Genomic DNA, 27636 nt, shown 5'->3' on the forward strand with positions numbered 1-27636 from the left:
TCCTCTCCTCTTCTAGGGCCAGGACTTCCAAGGTTTTAAAGTCTAGCCATTGAGTTTCACATGGCCAATGTTTATACTCATAAGAATACTGGAAAGAAATAACAAGGATTAGAGAGAGAGCTCAGTAAGAAAGGCCTGCCAGAGGGGCCAGGTTGGAGCCACACAATCCAGGTAAATAGAATCTGAGCATGGAAGCACTTAATAGTAATCCCATGAAAGGTACAGACAGGCAGATCTCTGGAGCTCACTGAGCAGTCAGACTAGCCTACCTGGTAAGTTCTAAGCCACTGAGAGACCCTGTCTCAAAACGCAAGATAGATAGAACCTGAGGAATGACACGAGCCGTGTCCTTTTGGCCTACACACACACAAATACACACATTTATTCACACATGTGCAAACACTCATGCATACACAAAGGAAAGGAAGGAGGGAGGTTAAGAGAGGGAGGGAGGGAGGGAGGGAGGGAGGGAGGGAGGGAGGGAGGGAGGGAGGGAAGAGAAAGGGTAGAAATGTAAGAGATGAATGTTAGTAAGCCAATTTTGCAGGTGTAAAGTGGGAGTACAGAGCATTGAGAATAAGATGGACTTTGGCTTTATTCCTGGGACAAGAATTCTAGCTAAAAAGCTTATGAAATTTGGTGGTAACTTGCATGATGATTATAAACTAAAAAGCTTCCATTCTCAGATTCCCTAGTGTAACCCCCTGATTATTCTGATTACTTACAATAAAAGTAGAGAATCTAAAATTATGACTTGTGGTAACTAAGTATTTTCTGTTAACTATTTCACTTGTTTATAGCCAACACAATTATAAATCAATTATGATAGCTCCTAAACATTGCCTGGAGTGGTGTGCAAGATCCTTCTCTTAGCAGGCATTGGACATGTCTCTAGGTGAATTTACACAAATATCTGAGTGAGGTGTCTACACGGGTGGTTGCTGGGCTGCTCCTCAGGAACCAAGTGAGGACACACTTGCCAGTTTTGGATCCCTCAGCTTTTTCGCTCACTTATATGTGCTCTTCTGCCACTGTGCTCTCATTACCAAGTGCCAGCGTTTCACTCAATTTCCACTGTCTTAAGCTATTTATTATAAACTGTATAACCTAGTGGGAACTTGGTCTCATCTATTTTGTGAACTACTTTAGAAAAGTTCTGTCTACATTGTTACTGAAAAATAACAAAAACAAAACTCCTCGACAAAGTCTCCAATATAAAAGAATGGATGTCTGGGGCTGGTCTGGTGCTCAGTTGGCAGAGTGCTTGTCCAGCATACACAAAGCCCTCCATTCCCCCAGGGCTACATATGCAAGGTGTGACAGTGCCTGTCTGACATCCCTTCCTAGAGGTGGAGACCAGAAGATGAATGCAAGGCTATCCTCAGCTGCATAGGGCGTTCAGGGCCAGCCTACAGTACATGAGACCTTGTCTTAAAGTGGTTGGGGGCAGGGACAATAGCTGGAAGAGATGTTAGTTTTAAGATTTAAGCAGAGATCAATTAAATTGCTGTCCTAGGGTCATAGATAATGTATGTCTAAGTAAGTATATGAATTATGTTTCCATGTTCAATGAGTATGTTTATATATGTGTGTGTGTGCGCACATGCAGATATCTACCATATAAGTTACTACTACAAAAAATTAAAATTTTAAGCCTTGAAAGTAGATATCCAAAATATTATTTCCTTACAAATATTTGCAGGAATTTTGCTTAATTGCAACCAGAAGTCTGACCTGGAAGTCTAGTGTCTTGACCCTCTAGCTGCTTGGTTTCCTATTTGTGGTGTTTTGCTCTCCTCGACTGTGAGAAAATCTCTTTTACATGGTTTTAACCCTGTGTATTCTTAGAAACACTGAAGTTTTCTAAGTAGAAAATACTCCCTTGGGGAAACCAACATTCTCATTATTTGCACGAGTGACTTGTAAAGGTTTCTTTTAAATAGAAAACATTTTTTTGAAATAGTTAGCAAATCTTTTTTTTTTAATGGGATCTGTTTGGAAGTAAAATAGCTTTCCTTTGACATAATGTGAACTTTGGAGAGGTTTGTGCATTCTGTGAATTTACCTTTCATTAGTAAAATATATTTTAATCAAAATGGAGTATATTAATTATCTTATTATAAGGAAACTTTTCCATATACCCATCACTTTTGATTTTTTAAATCTTTTTTCTCTAACCTTTTAGAAAAGAGAAAAGTAGGCTGGCCTGCCTTGGGTGGCTCCATAGTATTTAGTATTATAGTGGTCGAAGAGAGTGGGTAAGCTGGACACTGCCCAAGGAAGCCTTCTGCATTTATACCTCTAAGGTGGATGCCATATTCATTAATGGGAACATTGTTTCCGTGTAGCACTATGATTAATTGATCACATATCCTCATTGCAAATAGCTTCAGGGTTTTTGTTTCTGTTTTGTTTGTGTGTTTGAGGCAGAGTTTCTTTGTGTAGTACTGGCAGTCCTGGAACTCCTTTGTATAGACCAAGCTGTCCTTGAACTCAGAGATCTGCCTACTACTGCCTCCAGAGTGCTGGGACTAAAGGCTTGTGCCACAGCACCTCAGTTCTTTCTTATTTTCAGTCAGAAGAGCTTTTCTTTTTCTTGCTCTGTTGCTCTCTTGTTCTCTCTCTCTCTCTCTCTCTCTCTCTCTCTCTCTCTCTCTCTCTCACACACACACACACACACACACACACACACTCACACACACACTCATATTGTGTGTATGGAGGTGTTTGTTCCTGTGCTCTTGCCATGTCATGCACGTGGAGGTCAGAGAACAAGTTTGTAGGGTTGATTCTCTTTTTCCACCATTACATGAGTTCTGGGAATTGAGCTCATAGCTCATAGCAGACTTACATTGTTGGGCCTTTACCCATCTTGCTTGCCTAGAAGAAATCATTCTTAGCTGTTTCGGGGGTTAAGAAAAAGGAACACTAGCACTTCCCCATCCATTTAGCTGAAGAACATTTTCTTCCCTATCCCCCCCCCCTTTTTTTATTGTAGTATCATATTTACATTTCATTACTGTGTTAAGGATCCCTGGGTGCATTTGCAGTTTCATCCATTTCTGCGGATGCTTCTTCTACCCCTGTCCCTATGCAACCACTAGTTTCCTGTACTGATCTAGGCATTTCATGAATTAGAATTGCATAATTAGCTTCTGTCACTAAGCACTGGACTTTCAAAATCCATTCATATTGTATATATGCAGTCATAACTTCATTTCTTCATGTGTGTGTTTATTTTGGTGCATTTGTGTCTTTGGAGACCAGAGGTCAGCCTCTGGTGGCATTCTTCTGTTTCTCAAGTGCCTTTCCTCCTTAGTTTTGTTTGTTTTTCAAGAATGATATTAAGTTTCATTTATTGTTTTAGGAGAATTCATCTAAAAAAAAAAAACAAAAAACAAATGTTGTAGCAGATCACATGCTTGCAAATCCCAACAGTGAGAAGGGCAGAGACAGACAGATCGTTACAGCTCAGTGGCCGGTCAGTGTAGCTTACTGGATACCAGCGAGAGGTCCAGTCTCAAGGAAACAGGGTTAGGTCAGTGAAATGGCGTAGCAGGTAGAAACTCTTGTACAAGCCAGATGTTCTCAGTTGACTCACCAGAACCCATGGAGAAAGGAAAGAATTGATGTTCTGTTTGTTTGGGTGGTTTGGTCTGGTTTGAATTTTTTTTTTTTTAAATCAGTTCTGAAGTTTAAGCTTAGCTCTTCATCCCTGCGGAGCAAGGACTTTACTGAGCAAGCCCTCTTCCCAGCCTACTTCATTGCCTTTTAATCGGCAGTTATGGTACTATCCAGTGAATTTACATTTTATTTATACATTAATTGATAGACAATTTGAATTTCTGTTTTAAAATTAATGTTTTGTGCGCGCACACACACACACATACATCCCACCTCTCTCTCTGGTGAGCTCAGGTCTGATGATGGAGCACAGGGTTCCTTCAATGCTATCTAATACTCTGCTGCTCAGCCTGGGCTATGACACAAAAGTGTTATTAAATATATATGTGAAGGTTTTTGAGTGGATATGATTTCATTTCTCATGGGTCTATACCTAGGAATGAGATTTGCCGTCTATTTTTCATCTCCGTGGTTAATATATTAAAGAAGTGCAGACTGTTCCAGGTAGCTACACTATTCTGTGTTTGTTCCTGTAGTGCACAAGGAGTCATTCCATCTTCCTCTGTGTTCCCACCAGCACTTGTTACTGCCACTTTGATTATGCCCATCCTAGCATGTGTGACATGGCATCATCTTGTAGTAACAACTGGTACTAAGTTAAACCCATATCCACCTGCAGAAGCATGATGTAAGATCTGCTACTTCATACCACATGCAAAATTAACAGATCATAGACTCGCTTATAGGAGGTAAACGTCTAGGGGAAAAAAAAAAACTTTGTGATCTAGGATTATATGAGACACTGTTTCTTAGATATGAAGTCCAGAGCCTGATTAATTAGATTGTAGTCAAAGTTCAAAATCTTGAGGGGAGAAAAAAAGCCCAAAGGAGAAAGAGCTTCATTTCATCTATGTAACAAGAGCACTTAAAATGAAAATGGATATGCATAGGTATTTTTCATAAAGAAAATATTAAATAGTCAATCAATTCTCAAATAAGGGCAAGCATCACTAGCCATCAGGAAATGGGACTATAAACCCCTATGACACATATGGGGGTCATAAGGACATATTTTTACATATTATGTGATTCAAAATAAGATTTACCCAACACACACACTCTACTAATAAAAGTCTGCAGCCAATGGGATGGCTCATGAGATAAAGGGGCTTACTGCTAAGCCTGGCAACCCGAGTTCAAGTCCTGTACCCTACACAGTAGACATAGAAAACTGACTCCACAGGAGCTCCTGGCAGCCACTCACCAGGGTTACATCACATACACAAGCTCTCAGAAATGGAGATGGATGGAAGGAGAAAGAGAGAGGGAGGGAGAGGGAGGAAGAAGGGGAGGAAAGAGGAGGGGGAGAGGGAGGGGAGGGGAGAGGTATCTATTTTAACCTGGTCATTGCAAATGAAATGTTAAATTGTTGTAAGCAGCTAATGTTTGAATTGTTTTGAAAGTGCTGTTGGTCTTGCTGAAGCTTCTTTCCTGTGGTTGTAGAAGAAAACTTCTCTAACTGTGTTCATCCCAGTTATTCTACTTTTGGCCAATCAGTTCAGAGATCCTTGCTATCATCAGCATCTTCCTGTGTGGAAGTGTCAGGTGTGGCAATTGAGTCTCCTGGGTATCAGTATTGGCAGTTGAAGCTGAGTGAGTTCTGAAAGACCAAGCTGAATGAAGTCTCATTCTTATCCCACAGTGGCCTCTTGATTGGAGGCTTAGGGAAGGTGGCAGCTTCCTAACCTCCTCTCAGAGCATATTTGTTTATGTTTCCTTTGGGTCATTGTTGTCTACTGGAAAACAGTTCACAACACAGTAAAGGATACCTATACATTCCTTGTTAAATACTGTTTTCAGTCCTAGTAAATTACCAATAGAAGCAGTTTCAATCATGATTTATGTTCTGAGACTGGAGAAAAAAAGGCTGTGTGAACACAAATTATACTCAGCAGAAATGCATCACATCTTTAGAGTTCTTGAATATTTTCATCACACAATGTTTATTTAAAACCCTCTTCAAAAAGTCTTTCCTTTCATTTGTTAAACTTATCAAAAATTTCAGTTATATACAAAATGGAATCATATAATGAACCTCATTTCTCTACTGTCTACATTACTTTTTTCACATAGTCATTGCCATTTCATAATTCTCTACTTCTCTCTCCTCTTATTGAAATTGTTTTAATATAAAACTTGGAATCAGCTTATATACATAAATGTTTCAACAGAAATAGCTCTAAAAACAAACAAAAATGATCAGAGTGCTATTTTTTTAAAAAATAGTTGGGTTGGGTATGGTGCTGCATGCCTATAAACCCAGCTCCTGGAAGATGGAGGCAGGAGGATGCAACTTTAGCTGCATGCAGAGCTTAATGCCAACCTATACTTTGTGAAAACCTGCAAATGAAATCGCCCTGCTGTTTATCATTTACTATTTTATCTACCTTAGGATCTGTGAGTGTCTCCATTACTTTGAGTTGGATTATTCAAATCAAGGTGCAAATAAGGTTGAGCCATTTATCCTTAGAGTTGGAGACCTCTCTTTGCTATAAAAGAACACTGCTAATATGCACTCCTCTTAAGCTTTCTTTTTTTTTTTTTTTTTTTTCCATTTTTTATTAGGTATTTAACTCATTTACATTTCCAATGCTATACCAAAAGTCCCCCATATCCACCCACCCCCACTCCCCTGCCCACCCACTCCCCCTTTTTGGCCCTGGTATTCCCCTGTACTGGGGCATATAAAGTTTGCAAGTCCAATGGGCCTCTCTTTCCAGTGATGGCCGACTAGGCCATCTTTTGATATATATGCAGCTAGAGTCAAGAGGGTACTGGTTAGCTCATAATGTTGTTCCACCTATAGGGTTGCAGATCCCTTTAGCTCCTTGGCTACTTTCTCTAGCTCCTCCATTGGGAGCCCTATGATCCATCCATTAGCTGACTGTGAGCATCCACTTCTGTGTTTGCTGGGCCCCGGCATAGTCTCACAAGAGACAGCTACATCTGCGTCCTTTCAATAAAATCTTGCTAGTGTATATGGGGCTCAGAACTGAACAAAGAATTCTCACCTGAGGAATACCGAATGGCAGAGAAGCACTTGAAAAAATGTTCAACATCCTTAATCATCAGGGAAATGCAAATCAAAACAACCCTGAGATTCCACCTCACACCAGTCAGAATGGCTAAGATCAAAAATTCAGGTGACAGCAGATGCTGGCGAGGATGTGGAGAAAGAGGAACACTCCTCCATTGTTGGTGGGAGTGCAGGCTTGTACAACCACTCTGGAAATCAGTCTGGCGGTTCCTCAGAAAACTGGACATAGTACTACCGGAGGATCCAGCAATACCTCTCCTGGGAATATATCCAGAAGATACCCCAACAGGTAAGAAGGACACATGCTCCACTATGTTCATAGCAGCCTTATTTATAATAGCCAGAAGCTGGAAAGAACCTAGATGCCCCTCAACAGAGGAATGGATACAGAAAATGTGGTACATCTACACAATGGAGTACTACTCAGCTATTAAAAAGAATGAATTTATGAAATTCCTAGCCAAATGGATGGACCTGGAGGGCATCATCCTGAGTGAGGTAACACATTCACAAAGAAACTCACACAATATGTATTCACTGATAAGTGGATATTAGCCCCAAACCTAGGATACCCAAGATATAAGATATAATTTGCTAAACACATGAAACTCAAGGAGAATGAAGACTGAAGTGTGGACACTATGCCCCTCCTTAGATTTGGGAACAAAACACCCATGGAAGGAGTTACAGAGACGGAGTTTGGAGCTGAGATGAAAGGATGGACCATGTAGAGACTGCCATAGCCAGGGATCCACCCCATAATCAGCATCCAAACCCTCTTAAGCTTTCTTTTGACTCCTGTGTTTATTGAAGAAAGCAAGTCAAGTGCCCTGGAATTTCTCCAGTTTGGGTTTGGTTGGCTGTGTCTGTGTGGTATAGTTTCTTTACAGTCTGAGTCTGAGTGAAATCTCGTATGAACCACTTTGTGCCTTTTGTATTAACTTTAATGTCTCATTGTGACACATTTTATATGAACTCTTAAGAACTTATAGAAGATAAAACTGAAAACTAGGTGGTCTTTCTTTCTTTTTTAAGGAAGGGAAAACAAAAAAGGCATGAGACCCATCCTCAGAAATCCTTAAGAGGTGTGGTGGTAACTAATCTCATGTGTATTAATGACTCCTGAGTTGTCAAGGTCATTTGGGACTCGGTGCTTAAGAACTTTTCTTTCTCCTAGTGCCTCTTTGCTGTTGCTCTGAAATCCCTGCCAAAACCTGTTTGTTTGTGTTTAAGGAACTAGGGTAATGCATGTTTTCACAGACAAAATCCTATATCTTTTTCATTATCCGATAATTTTGTGATGTGCCACCATTGCTAGAACAAGACTCTCAGTAATTAATTGTGACATCCTATAATAATATTTAGAACTTCTATCTATATGTATCTGAGATATGGCTGAATATCTCATATGCCATGTGTGCCTCATCAACTGTGGAAATTCAAATTCCACAGATGTAGTTAGGCACCATGGACCCTTGACTGAACTGAGGAGACTCTAGAACAGTAAACACTTATCTGAATTTCTTATTTATTTATTAATTGATGAGAAAGTACAAGAGGTGATCAACTTGGAAAATATTTAGTCCCACCATCTGTTCTTTGAGTACTAAATGCATCAGGACCCCTTACTTCTTAAGATGGAATTGAACATCTAAATGACAGTGACAGAATTAAGAGACACATTTGTAATAGCCAGATGCTGAATAACAAATATAGGGGAGAAGACAGACTATCTAAACATCAGGAGAAGGTCAGAGAGTGAGTGGACCAGAACCAGGAGATGAACCCAGAACTGTGACAGGAGAGAACCATAGGGTGTCCTGCCTCTGTGCGGTGGTGAGTCCCCTAAAGCTCTGTGTCCTGTTCTGCCTCTTCTCCACAGAATTCCTGACACACATTGTACTGGCTAGTTTTGTACCAACTTGTCACAGCTGGAGTTATCACAGAGAAAGGAGCTTCAGTTGAAGAAATGCCTCCATGAGATCCAACTGTAAGGCATTGTTTCAATTAGTGATCAAGGGGGAAAGGCCCCTTGTGGGTGGGACCATCTCTAGGCTGGTAATCTTGATTCTATAAGAGAGCAGGCTGAGCAAGCCAGAAGAAGCAAGCCAGTAAAGAACATCCCTCCATGGCCTCTGCATCAGCTCTTTCTTTCTGACCTGCTTGTGTTCCAGTCCTGACTTCCTTTGGTGATGAACAGCAGTATGGAAGTGTAAGCCGAATAAACCCTTTCCTCCCCAACTTGCTTCTTGGTCATGATGTTTGTGCAGGAATAGAAACCCTGACTAAGACACATATTTTTGCCTTTCTGGAGCCACTCTGGTATTCTCTTCTCCCCTGAAGCTACTTCAGAAATACTACCAAATGCCTCTTGATTGCTAGCTCAGCATTTTGTTTTCTTTAATCTCCTTTCTGAGACTTCTGCCCTGCTTATTCTTGTCTCACTACTACTTGTAGTCTCCTCTTTGTTGTCCTTGACTGGTGTGTGTGTGTGTGTGTGTGTGTGTGTGTGTGATCTTTGTAGATGTGTCCTCCCCCTGCACCGGGTAAAATGTGCTAGGCTGTGGATCTTTCTTACCTTTTGGACAGGTTGTCCTCAGTATATCCCCACATGACTTCTTCCCTGAAACCCATTTTGTTTTGCATTGGAAATAGTCACTTAGAGATACTCATTGGTTCTTCTCTAAAGTTTTGTTCATTGTCTTATCAGCTCTCCATAAACCCCATGTTTCTTGCCAGCTACCATTTATCTAAGATGAATTCACAGAGGTGAAACACACATCACCACCATAGCTCTGCACACTACGTCAATCACCAGACGTCTCTGACTCTGTCTCTGAAGTATCCCTTGGCTGTGTTTCCATTTGTCATTTTCCTGGACTACTGAGGAAACTCACTTTCTCCTCATTGGCTTTGTTAAAAGCTTAAGCCAAAAGTCAAGTTAATGGAGTTCATTTAAGCATAGAACAATTCCTGAATGAGGCAGTGCTCCAAATCACAAGTGGTTCACAGAGCCCTCCCTGGCAATGGGAGTAAATGGCTTTATAGGATGAACATGCAAACAAATGGAAGAAAACTACTCGATTAGGTAGGCATTTTCTTTGAGTATAACTTAATGGAAATTCTCCAGTTATATAACAGATTGGTTACTTGGATTCCTGAAATTGGCATAAAATGCAACTAAAAATTAATCAGTTGCAATTAATGCATCTAAGGTAAATTTGTTGCTTGCTTGCTTGTTTGTTTACAAAAAACCTGTGCAAGGGCATCTTTGTAAAACACTGAATGTTTTTATTGATGTGGGGGAGGGAGGCCATGTAGATCTGGGCATGAAGATACATATACTTATAATCCTAGTGTTTGGGATCCTGAGGCAAGAGAATTTCAAATTCAGGGCCAGCCTGAACTGTATAAAACTATGTCTTAAGCTAACACAAAGTATTTATTTGGCAATTGAGAATGTCAGATACAAGGCTGCCAGCAACAATATTCAGAGGTCTACAAGAATTTCCAAACCAAAAAGAAAGATAAGGGAATACAAAACCGCAGGTGAAAACAAAAGACCCAAAAAGCTTGTCAGTGAATACCAAAGAAGTTTAATAACACCATAGACTAGTTCTCAACATAGTGCTGGAGAGATAGGTCAGCACCCACAAGGCAGACCACAGCTGCCTATAGCTGTAGTTCCAAGGGATCTGATACCCTCAAACCGATACACATGAAAGCAATTAAATAAGTGAAAGAACAACTAGTTTTCAATTTTGTGAAAGGACACTAAAGTTATTTAAAAACAATCAGCAGTTTTAACATGTTAAATTTGTAATACATTTTATCAGAAATGTCTTAGTTTTCTTGAAATTGATTTTTGTATGGCTCAGGATCTTTTATATCAAGTGTCCAAAAGGATTTTTTATAACTTGACAAGCTAAATGAAAGAGCAAAAGGCCGTGAATGACAAGTAACATTGATAGAGAAGATAGTAATATTGAGTACCAAGAGAGGGATTTGCTCTACCACATTAAGACTTGCTGTAAATAAAGTTCAGGTAATTGTAAAGGAATGCAGAAAAGGGACATATATGACTGACTGAGATTAGGGGTGATTGTGGGCCTTCTGTCTGATATTTAACTACTGATCTGTGACATTGACATTGTGTATAACATGAAGTACATTAAAATAACACTGCTCTGGGATGTGCCAACATGCCTGTATTCTCAGCACTTAGCAGGCTGAGGCAAGATTAGAGAAAGATGAGCCAACCTGGCCTAAGACCTTATCTCAAAACAAATAAACATTAGTCACTGCCTGTTGTCTAAAGAGCATTATTAGGCAGGTGTAGTTGAACACATCCACATTGGGAAGTGGTGGCAAAAGCATTGGAGTTCAATGCTAGACTGGATACTGGCTTAAGGAAACCACACATAGGGGCTGTGGATGGCTCAGCAGATAAAGGTACTTGCAACCAAGTCTGAAAACTTGCCTTTGAAACCTAGTACCCACACAGTGGATGGAAAGGAAAACTACTGTTTAAGTTATTGTCTGATCTCCACATACATACCATGGCATGTACCCCACCCTCTTTAGTTGAATAAACAGATGTAATATAAAATAAACACATCACAAACAAGAATGTGAAGGGGGATAGAGAACTAACGTTGAGATTTTTCTTTTTTTTTTTTTTTCTGGTGCATAAATTTAACTTCTTTATATGAGATTTTTTTTTTCCATTTTTTATTAGGTATTTAGCTCATTTACATTTCCAATGCTATACCAAAAGTCCCCCATACCCACCCACCCCCACTCCCTTACCCACCCACTCCCCCTTTTTGGCCCTGGCGTTCCCCTGTACTGGGGCATATAAAGTTTGCGTGTCCAATGGGCCTCTCTTTCCAGTGATGGCCGACTAGGCCATCTTTTGATACATATGCAGCTAGAGTCAAGAGCTCCGAGGTACTGGTTAGTTCATAATGTTGTTCCACCTATAGGGTTGCAGATCCCTTTAGCTCCTTGGCTACTTTCTCTAGCTCCTCCATTGGGAGCCCTGTGATCCATCCATTAGCTGACTGTGAGCATCCATATCTGTGTTTGCTAGGCCACGGCATAGTCTCACTAAAGACAGCTATATCAGAGTCCTATCAGCACAATCTTGCTAATGTATGCAATGGTGTCAGCGTTTGGATGCTGATTATGGGGTGGATCCCTGGATATGGCAGTCTCTACATGGTCCATCCTTTCATCTCAGCTCCAAACTTTTTCTCTGTAACTCCTTCCATGGGTGTTTTGTTCCCAATTCTAAGGAGGGGCATAGTGTCCACACTTCAGTCTTCATTCTTCGTGAGTTTCATGTGTTTAGCAAATTGTATCTTATATCTTGGGTATCCTAGGTTTTGGGCTAATATCCACTTATCAGTGAGTACATATTGTGTGAGTTCCTTTGTGAATGTGTTACCTCACTCAGGTTGATGCCCTCCAGGTCCATCCATTTGCCTAGGAATTTCATAAGTTCATTCTTTTTAATAGCTGAGTAGTACTCCATTGTGTAGATGTACCACATTTTCTGTATCCATTCCTCTGTTGAGGGGCATCTGGGTTCTTTCCAACTTCTGGCTATTATAAATAAGGCTGCTATGAACATAGTAGAGCATGTGTCCTTCTTACCAGTTGGGGCATCTTCTGGATATATGCCCAGGAGAGGTATTGCTGGATCATCCGGTAGTACTATGTCCAATTTTCTGAGGAACCGCCAGGCTGATTTCCAGAGTGGTTGTACAAGCCTGCAATCCCACCAACAATGGAGGAATGTTCCTCTTTCTCCACATCCACGCCAGCATCTGCTGTCACCTGAATTTTTGATCTTAGCCATTCTGACTGGTGTGAGGTGGAATCTCAGGGTTGTTTTGATTTGCATTTCCCTGATGATTAAGGATGTTGAACATTTTTTCAGGTGCTTCTCTGCCATTCGGTATTCCTCAGGTGAGAATTCTTTGTTCAGTTCTGAGCCCCATTTTTTAATGGGGTTATTTGATTTTCTGAAGTCCACCTTCTTGAGTTCTTTATATATGTTGGATATTAGTCCCCTATCTGATTTAGGATAGGTAAAGATCCTTTCCCAATCTGTTGGTGGTCTTTTTGTCTTATTGACGGTGTCTTTTGCCTTGCAGGAACTTTGGAGTTTCATTAGGTCCCATTTGTCAATTCTTGATCTTACAGCACAAGCCATTGCTGTTCTGTTCAGGAATTTTTCCCCTGTGCCCATATCTTCAAGGCTTTTCCCCACTTTCTCCTCTATAAGTTTCAGTGTCTCTGGTTTTATGTGAAGTTCCTTGATCCACTTAGATTTGACCTTAGTACAAGGAGATAAGTATGGATCGATTCGCATTCTTCTACATGATAACAACCAGTTGTGCCAGCACCAATTGTTGAAAATGCTGTCTTTCTTCCACTGGATGGTTTTAGCTCCCTTGTCGAAGATCAAGTGACCATAGGTGTGTGGGTTCATTTCTGGGTCTTCAATTCTATTCCATTGGTCTACTTGTCTGTCACTATACCAGTACCATGCAGTTTTTATCACAATTGCTCTGTAGTAAAGCTTTAGGTCAGGCATGGTGATTCCACCAGAGGTTCTTTTATCCTTGAGAAGACTTTTTGCTATCCTAGGTTTTTTGTTATTCCAGATGAATTTGCAAATTGCTCCTTCTAATTCGTTGAAGAATTGAGTTGGAATTTTGATGGGGATTGCATTGAATCTGTAGATTGCTTTTGGCAAGATAGCCATTTTTACAATGTTGATCCTGCCAATCCATGAGCATGGGAGATCTTTCCATCTTCTGAGATCTTCTTTAATTTCTTTCTTTAGAGATTTGAAGTTTTTATCATACAGATCTTTCACCTCCTTAGTTAGAGTCATGCCAAGATATTTTATATTATTTGTGACTATTAAGAAGGGTGTTGTTTCCCTAATTTCTTTCTCAGCCTGTTTATCCTTTGTATAGAGAAAGGCCATTGACTTGTTTGAGTTTATTTTATATCCAGCTACTTCACCGAAGCTGTTTATCAGGTTTAGGAGTTCTCTGGTGGAATTTTTAGGGTCACTTATATATACTATCATATCATCTGCAAAAAGTGATATTTTGACTTCCTCTTTTCCAATTTGTGTCCCCTTGATCTCCTTTTGTTGTCGAATTGCTCTGGCTAATACTTCAAGTACTATGTTGAAAAGGTAGGGAGAAAGTGGGCAGCCTTGTCTAGTCCCTGATTTTAGTGGGATTGCTTTCAGCTTCTCTCCATTTACTTTGATGTTGGCTACTGGTTTGTGTAGATTGCTTTTATCATGTTTAGGTATGGGCCTTGAATTCCTGATCTTTCCAAAACTTTTATCATGAATGGGTGTTGGATCTTCTCAAATGCTTTTTCTGCATCTAACGAGATGATCATGTGGTTTTTGTCTTTGAGTTTGTTTATATAATGGATTACATTGATGGATTTTCGTATATTAAACCATCCCTGCATCCCTGGAATAAAACCTACTTGGTCAGGATGGATGATTGCTTTAATGTGTTCTTGGATTCGGTTAGCGAGAATTTTATTGAGGATTTTTGCATCGATATTCATAAGAGAAATTGGTCTGAAGTTCTCTATCTTTGTTGGGTCTTTCTGTGGTTTAGGTATCAGAGTAATAGTGGCTTCATAAAATGAGTTGGGTAGAGTACCTTCTACTTCTATTTTGTGAAATAGTTTGTGCAGAACTGGAATTAGATCTTCTTTGAAGGTCTGATAGAACTCTGCACTAAACCCGTCTGGTCCTGGGCTTTTTTTGGCTGGGAGACTATTAATAACTGCTTCTATTTCTTTAGGTGATATGGGACTGTTTAGATGGTCAACTTGATCCTGATTCAACTTTGGTACCTGGTATCTGTCCAGAAATTTGTCCATTTCGTCCAGGTTTTCCAGTTTTGTTGAGTATAACCTTTTGTAGAAGGATCTGATGGTGTTTTGGATTTCTTCAGGACCTGTTGTTATGTCTCCCTTTTCATTTCTGATTTTGTTAATTAGGATTTTGTCCCTGTGCCCTTTAGTGAGTCTAGCTAAGGGTTTATCTATCTTGTTGATTTTCTCAAAGAACCAACTCCTCCTTTGGTTAATTCTTTGAATAGTTCTTCTTGTTTCCACTTGGTTGATTTCACCCCTGAGTTTGATTATTTCCTGCCTTCTACTCCTCTTGGGTGAATTTGCTTCCTTTTTTTCTAGAGCTTTTCGATTTGTTGTCAAGCTGCTAGTATGTGCTCTCTCCCGTTTCTTCTTGGAGGCACTCAGAGCTATGAGTTTCCCTCTTAGAAATGCTTTCATTGTGTCCCAAAGGTTTGGGTACGTTGTGGCTTCATTTTTATTAAACTCTAAAAAGTCTTTAATTTCTTTCTTTATTCCTTCCTTGACCAAGGTATCATTGAGAAGAGTGTTGTTCAGTTTCCACGTGAATGTTGGCTTTCCATTATTTATGTTGTTATTGAAGATCAGTCTTAGGCCATGGTGGTCTGATAGGATACATGGGACAATTTCAATATTTTTGTATCTGTTGAGGCCTGTTTTGTGACCAATTATATGATCAATTTTGGAGAAGGTCCCGTGAGGTGCTGAGAAGAAGGTATATCCTTTTGTTTTAGGATAAAATGTTCTGTAGATATCTGTCAGGTCTATTTGTTTCATAACTTCTGTTAGTTTTACTGTGTCCCTGTTTAGTTTCTGTTTCCACGATCTGTCCATTGATAAAAGTGGTGTGTTGAAGTCTCCCACTATTATTGTGTGAGGTGCAATGTGTGCTTTGAGCTTTACTAAAGTGTCTTTAATGAATGTGGCTGCCCTTGCATTTGGAGCGTAGATATTCAGAATTGAGAGTTCCTCTTGGAGGATTTTACCTTTGATGAGTATGAAGTGTCCCTCCTTGTCTTTTTTGATAACTTTGGGTTGGAAGTTGATTTTATCCGATATTAGAATGGCTACTCCAGCTTGTTTCTTCAGACCATTTGCTTGGAAAATTGTTTTCCAGCCTTTCACTCTGAGGTAGTGTCTGTCTTTTTCCCTGAGATGGGTTTCATGTAAGCAGCAGAATGTTGGGTCCTGTTTGTGTAGCCAGTCTGTTAGTCTATGTCTTTTTATTGGGGAATTGAGTCCATTAATATTAAGAGATATTAAGGAAAAGTAATTGTTGCTTCCTTTTATTTTTGTTGTTAGAGTTGGCATTCTGTTCTTGTGGCTGTCTTCTTTTTGGTTTGTGGAGTGATTACTTTCTTGCTTGTTCTAGGGCGTGATTTCCGTCCTTGTATTGCTTCTTTTCTGTTATTATCCTTTGAAGGGCTGGATTCGTGGAAAGATATTGTGTGAATTTGGTTTTGTCATGGAATACTTTGGTTTCTCCATCTATGGTAATTGAGAGTTTGGCCGGGTATAGTAGCCTGGGCCGGCATTTGTGTTCTCTTAGTGTCTGTATAACATCTGTCCAGGCTCTTCTGGCTTTCATAGTCTCTGGTGAAAAGTCTGGTGTAATTCTGATAGGCCTTCCTTTATATGTTACTTGACCTTTCTCCCTTACTGCTTTTAATATTCTATCTTTATTTAGTGCATTTGTTGTTCTGATTATTATGTGTCGGGAGGAATTTCTTTTCTGGTCCAGTCTATTTGGAGTTCTGTAGGCTTCTTGTATGATCATGGGCATCTCTTTCTTTATGTTTGGGAAGTTTTCTTCTATTATTTTGTTGAAGATATTAACTGGCCCTTTAAGTTGAAAATCTTCATTCTCATCAATTCCTATTATCCGTAGGTTTGGTCTTCTCATTGTGTCCTAGATTTCCTGGATGTTTTGATTTAGGATCCTTTTGCATTTTGTATTTTCTTTGACTGTTGTGTCAATGTTCTCTATGGAATCTTCTGCACCTGAGATTCTCTCTTCCATTTCTTGTATTCTGTTGCTGATGCTCGCATCTATGGTTCCAGATCTCTTTCCTAGGGTTTCTATCTCCAGCATTGCCTTGCTTTGGGTTTTCTTTACTGTGTCTACTTCCCTTTTTAGTTCTAGTATGGTTTTGTTCATTTCCATTACCTGTTTGGATGTGTTTTCCTGTTTTTCTTTAAGGACTTCTACCTGTTTGGCTGTGTTTTCCTGCTTTTCTTTAAGGGCCTGTAACTCTTTAGCAGTGCTCTCCTGTAATTCTTTAAGTGACTTATGAAAGTCTTTCTTGATGTCCTCTATCCTCATCATGAGAAATGTTTTTAAATCTGGGTCTAGATTTTCAGTTGCGTTGGTGTGCCCAGGACTAGGTGGGGTGGGAGTGCTGTGTTCTGATGATGGTGAGTGGTCTTGATTTCTGTTAGTAGGATTCTTACGTTTGCCTTTCGCCATCTGGTAATCTCTGAAGCTAGCTGTTATAGTTGTCTCTGTTAAGAGCTTGTTCTTCAGGTGACTCTGTTAGCCTCTATAAGCAGACCTGGGAGGGTAGCACTCTCCTTAGTTTCAGTGGGCAGAGTATTCTCTGCGGGCAAGCTCTCCTCTTGCAGGGAAGGTACCCAGATATCTGGTGTTCGAACTGGACTCCTGGCAGAAGTTGTGTTCCACTCACTAGAGGTCTTAGGATCCCGTGTGGAATCCTGTGTGGGCCTTTGCGGGTGTCAGGCGACTCTGCTGGCAAGGTACCCCGGGGCTCAAGTGGAGCGGAAGGGGCTTGTGCCCCAGGTCAGGCCAGGGTAGTCTGCTTCCCTATTTACCGCAGTCTCAGGTTCTGTGCGATTGGATTGGGGCTGGCGCTGTGTTCCACTCACCAGAGGTCTTAGGATCCCGTAGGCAATCATGTGTGGGCCCTTGCGGGTGTAGGGCGACTCCGCTGGCAAAGTACCTCGGGGCTCAAGTGGAGCGGAAGGGGCTTGTGCCCCAGTTTAGGCCGGGGTCGAGATTTTTCTTTACTTGTGTGTTTAATTTTTTTCTCAGGCAGTACCTCACTCCATAGCTCAGACTGGTCTTGAATTCACTAGATGACATTCCGCTGCACATCTGAGATTACAGGTGTATGCTACCATGACCAACAACATTAAGTTTTCATTTTAGTACAGTTGAAAAAAAAATGTTGCATGGTTCTTTCTTTTTAAAGCAAAACAAAACAAGTGTCAAGCTTCCTTCTGGCATTGCGGTGTGTGCTTTCATGGATCCACTCTTCCCCTTCCTCCCTTCCTTGCAAAGCTGCTGTTCCACTGTACATATTCTGGTCAGGCGAGCTCTGTTAGCTCCTATGTCTGTCTTCCTGGAACCCTTCCCCTTCATGGTCCTTTTTCTATGCTCATCGTAGTCACCCCACATAAACACACAAATGTAAAAAGTAGAAGCTAGGATGCATATATCTTTAATGTCAGGGCTTTAGAAAGGATTCAAAAAGACAAATCACACATAGATATGCATGCCCTGCACATGAATTAATTTAGGCTAGAATAAATACCTAAATCAAAGCTGAATACTGCCTACCTGAGCATTTGGAACTGGCCAGCTTTCCTTAGGCACTGTCAAAGACCCTGGACAGTAGGTTTCCCTAGTGTGCAGAATTGATAGAGATAGCAAACTGGCAGCAGCGGGCTATGCTGCATATCAGAACATTTTATTTGGACTATACACTTTATTTTAAGTTTAAATTTCTTTCCATCTTAAAATATAAATAGTTTTTATATAAAAGTTGGGTTGACTGGTTTTTCTGATACTAAAGTCCTAGGTTTCTAATGGCAGCTGGTGGCTGGAGTTGATTGGCCTGTGTGAGCTTTAAACAAGAGGGTGGTTCTCTTGGGCTTTCAACCATTTTTCTTTTCTTTTTTTTTTTTTTTTCCATTTTTTATTAGGTATTTAACTCATTTACATTTCCAATGCTATACCAAAAGTCCCCTATATCCACCCACCCCCACTCCCCTGCCCACCCACTCCCCCTTTTTGGCCCTAGTATTCCCCTGTACTGGGGCATATAAAGTTTGCAAGTCCAATGGGCCTCTCTTTCCAGTGATGGCCGACTAGGCCATCTTTTGATATATATGCAGCTAGAGTCAAGAGCTCCGGGGTACTGGTTAGCTCATAATGTTGTTCCACCTATAGGGTTGCAGATCCCTTTAGCTCCTTGGCTACTTTCTCTAGCTCCTCCATTGGGAGCCCTATGATCCATCCATTAGCTGACTGTGAGCATCCACTTCTGTGTTTGCTGGGCCCCGGCATAGTCTCACAAGAGACAGCTACATCTGCGTCCTTTCAATAAAATCTTGCTAGTGTATGCAATGGTGTCAGCGTTTGGATGCTGATTATGGGGTGGATCCCTGGCTATGGCAGTCTCTACATGGTCCATCCTTTCATCTCAGCTCCAAACTCCGTCTCTGTAACTCCTTCCATGGGTGTTTTGTTCCCAAATCTAAGGAGGGGCATAGTGTCCACACTTCAGTCTTCATTCTCCTTGAGTTTCATGTGTTTAGCAAATTATATCTTATATCTTGGGTATCCTAGGTTTGGGGCTAATATCCACTTATCAGTGAATACATATTGTGTGAGTTTCTTTGTGAATGTGTTACCTCACTCAGGATGATGCCCTCCAGGTCCATCCATTTGGCTAGGAATTTCATAAATTCATTCTTTTTAATAGCTGAGTAGTACTCCATTGTGTAGATGTACCACATTTTCTGTATCCATTCCTCTGTTGAGGGGCATCTAGGTTCTTTCCAGCTTCTGGCTATTATAAATAAGGCTGCTATGAACATAGTGGAGCATGTGTCCTTCTTACCTGTTGGGGCATCTTCTGGATATATGCCCAGGAGAGGTATTGCTGGATCTTCCGGTAGTACTATGTCCAGTTTTCTGAGGAACCGCCAGACTGATTTCCAGAGTGGTTGTACAAGCCTGCACTCCCACCAACAATGGAGGAGTGTTCCTCTTTCTCCACATCCTCGCCAGCATCTGCTGTCACCTGAAATTTTGATCTTAGCCATTCTGACTGGTGTGAGGTGGAATCTCAGGGTTGTTTTGATTTGCATTTCCCTGATGATTAAGGATGTTGAACATTTTTTCAAGTGCTTCTCTGCCATTCGGTATTCCTCAGGTGAGAATTCTTTGTTCAGTTCTGAGCCCCATTTTTTAATGGGGTTATTTGATTTTCTGAAGTCCACCTTCTTGAGTTCTTTATATATGTTGGATATTAGTCCCCTATCTGATTTAGGATAGGTAAAGATCCTTTCCCAATCTGTTGGTGGTCTTTTTGTCTTATTGACGGTGTCTTTTGCCTTGCAGAAACTTTGGAGTTTCATTAGGTCCCATTTGTCGATTCTCGATCTTACAGCACAAGCCATTGCTGTTCTGTTCAGGAATTTTTCCCCTGTGCCCATATCTTCAAGGCTTTTCCCCACTTTCTCCTCTATAAGTTTCAGTGTCTCTGGTTTTATGTGAAGTTCCTTGATCCACTTAGATTTGACCTTAGTACAAGGAGATAAGTATGGATCGATTCGCATTCTTCTACACGATAACAACCAGTTGTGCCAGCACCAATTGTTGAAAATGCTGTCTTTCTTCCACTGGATGGTTTTAGCTCCCTTTCAACCATTTTTCTATTGCTCGTTTTGCCATGTAGGCATGCAGTTCATCACCTGGATTCAGTTGATAAGGACGGATGGTGTTGCATGTAGACAGATACAACATCCTCTTACCTAATGTTTCAGGTTGGTTTTGTTTGCTGGTTTGTTTTATGTATCTTGGGAAAGTGGATAAGATGTCTGTCAGGGGTCTATACTGTACTATGATTTCATAGTCCTGTTGGAATAGACCAGTGGTTGGTGAGCCTTTTTCTTTATGTGTAGTACTAGAATATCAAGAGTTGGAATAGGCTTTCTGCAAGACAGGGAAGCCCTACAGGACATGCTGCCCAGCTGTGGATAATGTAAAAGCTATTCCTGAGAGGTATCCTCAGACAGCTAGCAGGTCAAGTAAACAGCGATATCATTCAAAAGGTTAACAAAAGCTCTGTTTCTTTTATTAATAGCAGAGACTTTTTTTTCTAAAGACAGTGCAGGGTTTTGTAGAGGCTATTTAGTTTTTGAGTCTGCAGTATTAAATCACTCACTCCATTGGTCATGGCCTGACAGATAGTGCTGTGAGAACCAGAGCTTTAGATGCTAGTTCTGCAGTTCTTGCAAGTTCTCTTGGCATAGTTTCATATTTTAATTTTATTATTTTACATGTTTACATTGCATCTTTATAAAAAAATAGAAAACCTATATGGAAAAAAGATCTGAAGTAATAATTTTTTAGTTTGTCTTATCATTTTGACTACCTTGAAAGGCTTTACATTCTATGTTGCTGATGGGCCAACAAGATCAGGAAGATTTCAGGTGGCAAAATGATTTTTAAACAGGAAATCTTGCCTCATTAGTTTAGAATTTTTTTATTACACTAACCTGCTTGCACTATTTATTTTGGCATCAGATAGACATAAGTGTATTGTGGTACACATTACAGATTTTAGAGCTATAATAATTTAAAGATATGAAATAATATCTCAAGGGAATCTTTTCAGAGTCTCTAAATGTCTTGGGTATAAGTAAATTCTCATCCTAGGACCAAATATTCCACTTCTCAACCTAAGTTGTTTCCCAGGTGCCATCTTAGTCTAGGATCCTGTGTGTATATATTCTTAAGATTAAGACAGAACTCTTTGAGTCTCAATTCCCATAAAACCCCTGTCCCCAGCCCTACCCATCACCAGCAACAGTGAAGGTAACATGTAAGCCCTTGACATACTTCACAAGACTTCATGGAGCCTCTCCCATTGGTGTTCCTGAGAGTTTCTTGCTGCATTTTAATGGACAGTGTCCAACTTATAATTTCTTTACCTTTTATGTCTTAGGTGTTCTCATAGGAACATATGAAATTTTCTGAATGCATGTGTTTTAGAAAGTGATGAGTTGTATACTTTCTTCTCTAAATGAAATAGCTGTAAAACTTCTGTCCATCTTCTGTGTGTTTCTGATGTAGTATAGTACAGAAGACACTGCTGGTGCTTGCTAGGCAGTAGTATTTTTCTTCCTGTTCTCTTAGTTGCAACCAAGTCTTCAAATGGAATGTGGGCCCTTCTCCTGCCTTCACACTGGGAACCATCCCCTGTATGTGCTGATACACAGTCCGCTCCATAGCAGCACACAGTAGTGTTTCTCAATACAAATGAGACCACACTCCTACTCCTTCAGGGAGCTTACTTTGCCAAAATGTTAGGTTTCTACAATTGTACCATGGGTTTCTGTGACATCATTGGTAGAAGTACATATTTAAGTCAACTGCCTTCCAGTCTTTGAACTGCAAGTATAAGTTTGGTTTGTACCCACAGATTTCTATGACAGGTAAAGAAGGCAAAAGTTTTAAATTTCTAGTATTCTAAAAGACCATCCAGATTGGAGGAAAAATGCAACTGAGGCAACAGAGAACAAACCTGCTAAAAAATGAGTTGTTTCCATCCCAGTTTGGAGGGAACTCGGTGGTCTGTACATTGGGATGTTGGAGAACATTGAATTTAAAGTAGCTATCTGAGCAATAATGTCATGCTCCACTCTGGTGTTGCAGGGTTGTCTTTGTTATCTGAAATTTGTGGGACTAGAGATGTTTCATTTTTCCAGATTTGTGGGGTTTTTATGTAGACTTTATTGTTTGAGTACACCTCATTTAAAAGTCAGAATTCTGCAATACTCCAAAGGATGAAACTTACTGATCATCATGACAATGGTCAAAAGTTTTCAGATTGTGAGGCAGTTTGAATTTTCAGGCTCAGGATGTTCAATCTATAGTATCTTGATAATAAAGCAGACTCTATATTGCTCGGAGCTCATACTTACATGTTAGGAAAGTAAGTCTTCATGATGTCTAACTTATTTTGACATAGTTTAAAAGACATGTTTATGAAATATGATAGAAGATGAGTCATGACTCATCACTCAGACTAGATGGTGGCGTTTGGGGGACTTCGTGGCACTCGCTTTGCTTTTCTGGATATTTGAAGTTGTTATGGTTACCTGATCAAATGAAGATGCCTGTTCAAAGTTTAAAGTTTAAAGGATATGGGCATGAACTTGCCTTGTGCTTTGGGAGAGGGCTTTGCTGGAAGAGAGCCATGTGGTGGGTAGGTGGAGCCCAGAAGAAACCTATGAAAGAGCGCGTGCTTGCCATGCAATCCCGTCCCCTCAGCAGGGCACATGAAGATATTTCTCCCAGCCTCCCCATTCCATGGTCTGTGTTTGAGGGTGGAACTTCTGTGTTATGCACTGCACTACCAACTTGCCTTGCCAGCTGCAGGATTCTCAAGTCCCTTTGGCTGTGAGTCCACTGGAAAACTAATGAGGCTGAGTAGTTTTACAGCAATTCAAGAAGCTATTTTCTCTCAGTGACTTGGCACTATAAATTATAATAACCAATGTAAATAACCATTACTTTAAACTGAGTGTCTTAGTCACTGTTCTATTGCTATGAAGCCCATGCCAGGCTAAGGCTCAGTCTCACTTACTCAGCCCCTCCCCAACCTTCTCTGCCTGCCTATCAGGATATAGCTCTCAACTACTTCTCTGGCACCATGCCTTCCTGAGTGTTGGCATGCTTCCCACCATGACTGTAATCACCTAAACCTATGAAACAGTAAGCAAGCCCCCAATTAAATGCTTTCTCTAATAAGAGTTGCCTTGATCATAAAGACTCTTCACGGTCACTAAGACAGAAGTTGGTACCAAGGAGAGGCATATTGCTGGGACAGGTGTGTCCGTGCTGTTGGTTGGAAGAATATGAAAGACTTTGGGACATTGGACTAGAAAAGCAGACGAGGCTGAAGGCAACTTGAACTGTGGTGGCTCAGCTCAAGAAGTTCCATAGGACCAGGATATTATTAGCAAGTGGCCTAGAGACCAACCATTCTTGTCAATTCTCTCTAGTGCCGAGTCTCCATATTTCTATCAAAGATACAGTGGAACAGTGTAAGACAAAGTATTCATATCTTTAAAAAGTTTGTGTACTTTTTGTTAACAACTTGTAGAGCCCAGTAGGAAGTTTGCAGTAACTGGTCTACATTTGAGCTTTCAATGGAGAGTTGGAGGCTGTTTGTAAGTGGATAGAGAGAAGACCATCAGAGAAGAACATTAAACCAACATGTTTTACCTAGGAAGCATGGGATGCAAGAAGTGAAAGAGACTGAAGTTTTTAGGGGCTGCTTAGGAGTGAGAAAAAAGATGTACATTTTAGTATCATTTAGCAGTTGTCACCTGAGAAATAGAGATTATGTCTGGGAATGGATATAGCTGGGGATTTATGATAGAGAGAGACTTCTACTACAAAGGCATCCCCCCTCCCTGGTTCTTCAAAAATCTAAAGACAGTGTTCCTTAGTAGAAGAGGGTCACAATAGCTAGTGAGAAAACGGACTAATCCAGTGTGATTTCCTAGTACCTAGTGAGTTTAGGTCATAATTGCCAGATGGTTTTCAAGTAGAACACGTTTCCTGCTTGTGTATCTTGTCCTCAGTCTCCTGACAGGTTCTTTTTAATCTATGTTTTACTCTTTTGCAGCTTCATTCATGTATACAGTGAATTTTCATCATTTCAACAACACAACCCCCCTTTGACCTTCCATCTCCCCCAATTCCTTCTCCAGCTGAAATCCTTCCCAAGTTGCCCTCCTACTTTAATGTCTTCTCTTCATGTATTACTCACTGAGCTTGTTAGAATTGCTTGCATGTACATAGGTTATTTACTGGAGCATGGACCAGTCAGCAGTGAGATAGTGACAGAAGATAGTGACTGCTGTTCCCCCACCATTAATTATTTGTTATATTTCAAGAAGTGATGGGGCCTCATGAATCTTTTGCATTTCATAATAAAATGTTAATGGGCTTAATCTTGTACAGGTAGCCATAGCTCTAGTGAGTGTTCCTGGGTATAATGGCCATGTCATATCCAGAAGATATCTTTCAAAACATGTGACCTTCCATCCCTTCCAGTCTTTCCTTTCCCTCTTCTATAATTTCCTAAACTTTGGAAGGGATAGTATCAATGACCCATTTAAGGCCGAGCACTCTACCCTATTCTTGGAAGTTCTACTAGTTATGAGTCTCTTTATTAATCATGGCCTGCTGCAACGAGAAACTTCTCTAACCAAGGCTGAGACCTAATTTGATTTTCTGCATTTAGGACTTAAGTGTAGGAAGCTGGCAGGGGGTCCGACATGGAGGGGAAGAAATGGACCCACCTGGATTCTTTGCCATGTTACTGTTATCTGCAGAGTGGTGGAGCCTTGGCTTAACCCTGAGTAAGTCCAAAGCCTCAGTAGGCAGCTGAACTTTGTAACCTCAGTGGCATTGAGGACAATGATAAGAATGAGGTTGTTCTGTCTCCCTGTTATCTATGGAAAGGAATGCATCCCAAAGCTCAGTATGTTTCAGCTGGCAGTGATTTTCTCTGTTCACACAGCGAGATTCGTTTGCCTTAAGAACTGACACAGTACCATTTGTATTTACATTTCTCTTTAAACAATAAAGTTTCATATAACCAATGGAATTAAACAGGTGCAAATCTTCTTTCTAAAAACAACATGTTAAACCTACCATTTTACTTGAAGGATCATTAGGCTGCATTTCCTAAGACTACTGCTACTAATATTGGCCACTTGAGGAGTGATTCTTGTGCATAGTTCTGTTTCAGGGGACAGAGGTACACAGGGCCAGGTTCTGTCCTAGTGATTTCACTAACAAACTGCTTGGAATATGCTTTGTATTATTTTTCCATAGGAGGAGGCATTGTATTGAATTTTTATTGCATAGGTTAGTTTACTGGTTAGGACTTTTGGTGGAGTTTCTTCATCAGGTAGGTGGTATCTTCTGGATAACAAACTGTGGACTCAGAGCAGTGGCTTTCATGGTCAGCTTTCCCGTTAGCTTCTTTCTGATCATAACCTTCTTTTGCTGACATTTTGTCAGGAAGAGTTTATACTTACAGACCATCAAAGGCCAGTGTGTGTTCTCTTGCTTCTTTGGTCCTTTATAAGACTCATAAATAATTATGTGAAAGTTCACTTCTAAATTTTGATGTGTTCTTGAGTTCTAAGTTGCCACAAATTCCTCTCCTATAACTATTCCTCCCCTAACAGTATGGCAAATAAACAAATGTGGTGGCTTCCACTTTCTCAGTGACCTAAAGAACAAAATGCTTGTTTAAAGCACTCAGAAATATTAACTTTGTGTGTATTTTTAAAAACTTTGTAGAAGCAAGCAATGTAACTGAAATAAAATCTGGTTTTTACTGTGTCTGGAAAAATGTATTTGATCATCTTAAATCTAGAGATTATCCTTTAGTATATGTCATTGTCATTTCACAATATGCGTGGCTGAAGGAGCTGTGCTGTCAAAGCCATTGTGTGTTTAGCCAGGGTTTCACATCTGTGCTCTCCTAGTCCTGAGCCTGTTTGCAAGGTGCTAGGAAGGCTAGGAAATACAAAAGAGGAAATGTACTTGGTTGTGTTTTAACTATGCACATGGGTTCAGAGCAACCTTCGTCATGGAGTTAAAAAGAGCAAGGGCTTTATTTCCCTGTGGTTGCTCTGATGATTCCGTCTCTGTCTTGAAGACTTAGCACCTTTCTAAATTGGCGCAGTTCTGGAAAACCCTCACCCCATCTCTCTGTGGTAACTAGAAGCACAGTCACTTGACCTCAGGAAAATTCATTGACCCAGGGGAAACAGGAGGAGAGGTACAAAGGAAAGAAGGGGAAAGGTAGGCAAATACTTTCTGTGGATTGCCTGAAGTTCTGTTAGACCCGAAGAGTCAATGGCAATGCCTCCATCTTCACAGATAAGATTACTGTTTGGGGCAGAGTTTATGTGGTAGCTATAGCCTGTGCATTTTTCAGAGAAACACAGGGTTTTGTTTTGTTTTGTTTTGGAGACAGGGTTTCTCTGTGTAGTAGCTCTGGCTGTCCTGGAACTCACTCTGTAGACCAGGCTGGCCTCGAACTTAGAAATTTGCCTGCCTCTGCCTCCCAAGTACTGGGATTAAAGGCGTGTGCCACCTCGCCTGGCTAACATTCTACTCTTGATGGACCTTCACTTCAGTTTGTGACCATTGTGAAGAATGCTACTATAGAAATACACATATTTATGTAATTTCAACTTTAGGTATTGAGTACCCTTTCAAAATGGCTGTGCCTATTTGTACATCTATCAACAGGTCTGTGCATCAGTTTAGATTTAGTACGTCACTCATGTGACATCATTAACTTTCAGACATGTTAGACCTCATTTGTTCCGTTTTACAGATGAAGTGACTGAGCCACTTCACAGATTTGGGACTTTTAAAAGAGCCAGTGTGATAACATTGCTCTCTCCACTCATATGAAGTCTCTGTTGGTTTATTTATTCTTTTATTTGTTAATTATTGAGTAGGTACTGTATGACAGGCATTGGGCAGGGTCCCGCTATTCAGTCAAATTTATAATCTAATGATATCACTTTCATTTTACAGGTTATGGCTTTCAGATCACAGCTTATTTCCTCAAGAGAGGGATACACCTTCACTGTATCCAGAACTCCCAGAATACTGGTAAGGTATCTAATTTTGTACATCAGGCATTTTCACAATCAAGTTGTCTAAAGGAGTGACAAAAAAAAAAAAATTAGAGAACAAATATTCCTCTTTGCTTCTGTAGCTACACCATTTAGTATTTCAAAGAGTATATGACCCCCTTTGCTCCATTCATTGTGCTTACTGCCCATGAAAACAGAGAGCTGGACCACAATGCACTTTCGTGGTATCACAGCATTTTCCTGACATTTCAGAGTGACTCAGTGAACAGGTGAGCATGAGTCATTTTGTCATGGTGAGTGTACCCCAGAGCCTTTGG

At 40.4% G+C, this 27636-nt stretch overlaps 1 protein-coding gene across 13 annotated transcripts in view; it reads left to right on the top strand.

Moving 5' to 3' along the window:
- The window catches only part of Slx4ip (SLX4 interacting protein), a 190139-nt gene that overhangs the window by 125530 nt on the left and 36973 nt on the right, over nucleotides 1–27636 (top strand). For 11 of the 13 annotated variants that reach the window (NR_149746.1, XM_030252134.1, NM_028201.3 and 8 more), the window contains one exon: nucleotides 27258–27335. Coding sequence is in view for 12 of the 13 variants with exons in the window: in XM_030252134.1 (XP_030107994.1) it covers nucleotides 27258–27335 (78 nt within the window). In the remaining variant the exon portion in view is untranslated. Of the gene's footprint in view, nucleotides 1–21595; nucleotides 25052–27257; nucleotides 27336–27636 lie in introns of those variants that run through there. The other 2 variants (XM_011239812.2, XM_011239813.3) reach the window with 2 other exon arrangements.

This window comes from Mus musculus, chromosome 2 (assembly GCF_000001635.26).
Source record: "Mus musculus strain C57BL/6J chromosome 2, GRCm38.p6 C57BL/6J".
Classification (NCBI taxonomy): Eukaryota; Metazoa; Chordata; class Mammalia; order Rodentia; family Muridae; genus Mus; species Mus musculus.